At 40.1% G+C, this 1,435-nt stretch overlaps 1 protein-coding gene across 1 annotated transcript in view; it reads right to left on the bottom strand.

Moving 5' to 3' along the window:
- The window catches only part of CHD9 (chromodomain helicase DNA binding protein 9), a 108,068-nt gene that overhangs the window by 23,294 nt on the left and 83,339 nt on the right, over positions 1-1,435 (bottom strand). The window contains 2 exon segments of the mRNA XM_015572653.1: positions 726-783; positions 1,387-1,435. The exon segment at positions 1,387-1,435 is cut by the window's right edge and continues 34 nt beyond it. Coding sequence (XP_015428139.1) covers positions 726-783; positions 1,387-1,435 — 107 coding nt within the window.

Here is a 1,435-nt window from a genome sequence, read left to right as displayed (position 1 = left end):
TAGAGTGGATTTAATTTTATTTATCTTGACAAGATTCACATTATTGCTTGAATCTGAGAATTCATGTCTTTCATCAAATCTGGAAAAATTCTTCTCCCTATGCTTTCTGGTCTCTCCTGGAATGCTTATTTCGCATACTGTAAAGATATTATCATGCTACTCTTTGTCTCTAAAAATTTCCTTATGTATTCCACTGTGCTGGTTATTGATGTATTGCCTCAGCTCTAAATTTATTGCCTCTCTCAATGCCTCTTGTTAGCTCTAAGAAAACGGATGTGGGCTCTTTAACTATTTTTTCTTAGCCAGCATGGTAAGTTCTGTCAGTAGTGGGAACTTGAGAGACAGTGTAGGAGAACAATTATTTGACTTCCTGATTTTGGAACGTCTCCCCACTGCTCAGCTCCCATGGCACACACGGCTCCCCCAGCGCCACTTCCTGTAGTCCAGGCGGCTTCTTTAGCACTTGCTGGCCAGCAGCCTTCCCTAGAAACCTCCCTGTTGGTAGCCCCGTGGCTCCCACAACCAGCAAATTCTACCTGACTGCTATAACATCATCTAGTCTTTCAGCACGCTCTCATATATAATATGGAAATTTCTCATCTCTTTTACCATTGCCTCCCCCACTCCACAGATTATGTGTTAGAAAAAGGACACAAAAGAAAAGCAAACAAAGAAACCACAGAACAACAAAAATTGAGGATTTAAAAATATGATCTAAAGCATACCTCTATGTCATCTTTAAAGAAAGCCGGGGCAGGTTTGTACTCTGGGTCTTCCACATCCCTATTAAAATACCAACAAATTCAATAATAATTTGACTGGACTTAAATTTCTCTTGACAAGACAAGTGGAATCTTGTGGGAAGGACTGTTTAGTGTGTTTTAAGAGTCAGACTGAAGTCTCTGTTCTTTGGCCAGGGAAACCAAGCCACAGCATAAACACCGTTATATGTCAAGTCAGAAGAAATCTCGTTTTAATTAACCCATACTCCCACGTTCACTTTTAAATGTGGAATTATTAACCTTAACACAGTCTCTTACTTTCCTCTTTTGGTAAGATAATAAAAGGGCCTTATCACTGGTATAATGAACATACTATTTCTCTTCAGTTGTAGCTTTCTTCACTCCTATACCCCTGAAATTTTATGGCCTTAATGACCATGACTATTAGGAATGAAAAATTAAAGGACTCATTAAAAATAAGGGAGTGGGCAGGTCCATTTCTTCCTTGATCCTGCTCTGTTGAACAAGTGCTAACTTACTAGGGCTCTGAACATTAGCTCTTCTAGACTGTAACTCCAATTCTGTTCGCCTACATTATTTGTGACAGAGAATATGCTGACACTGGCAGAGATACAGGGAATTCGTGACTTGGAGGTGCACATACCCGTCCATGTAATCATTGGCCCTCTGTTCTGCAGCCACTGCTTTCTCGT

The sequence above is a fragment of the Myotis davidii genome, unplaced genomic scaffold (assembly GCF_000327345.1).
Source record: "Myotis davidii unplaced genomic scaffold, ASM32734v1 scaffold328, whole genome shotgun sequence".
Lineage (NCBI taxonomy): Eukaryota > Metazoa > Chordata > Mammalia > Chiroptera > Vespertilionidae > Myotis > Myotis davidii.
This window is presented reverse-complemented; position numbering and strand designations above follow the sequence as displayed.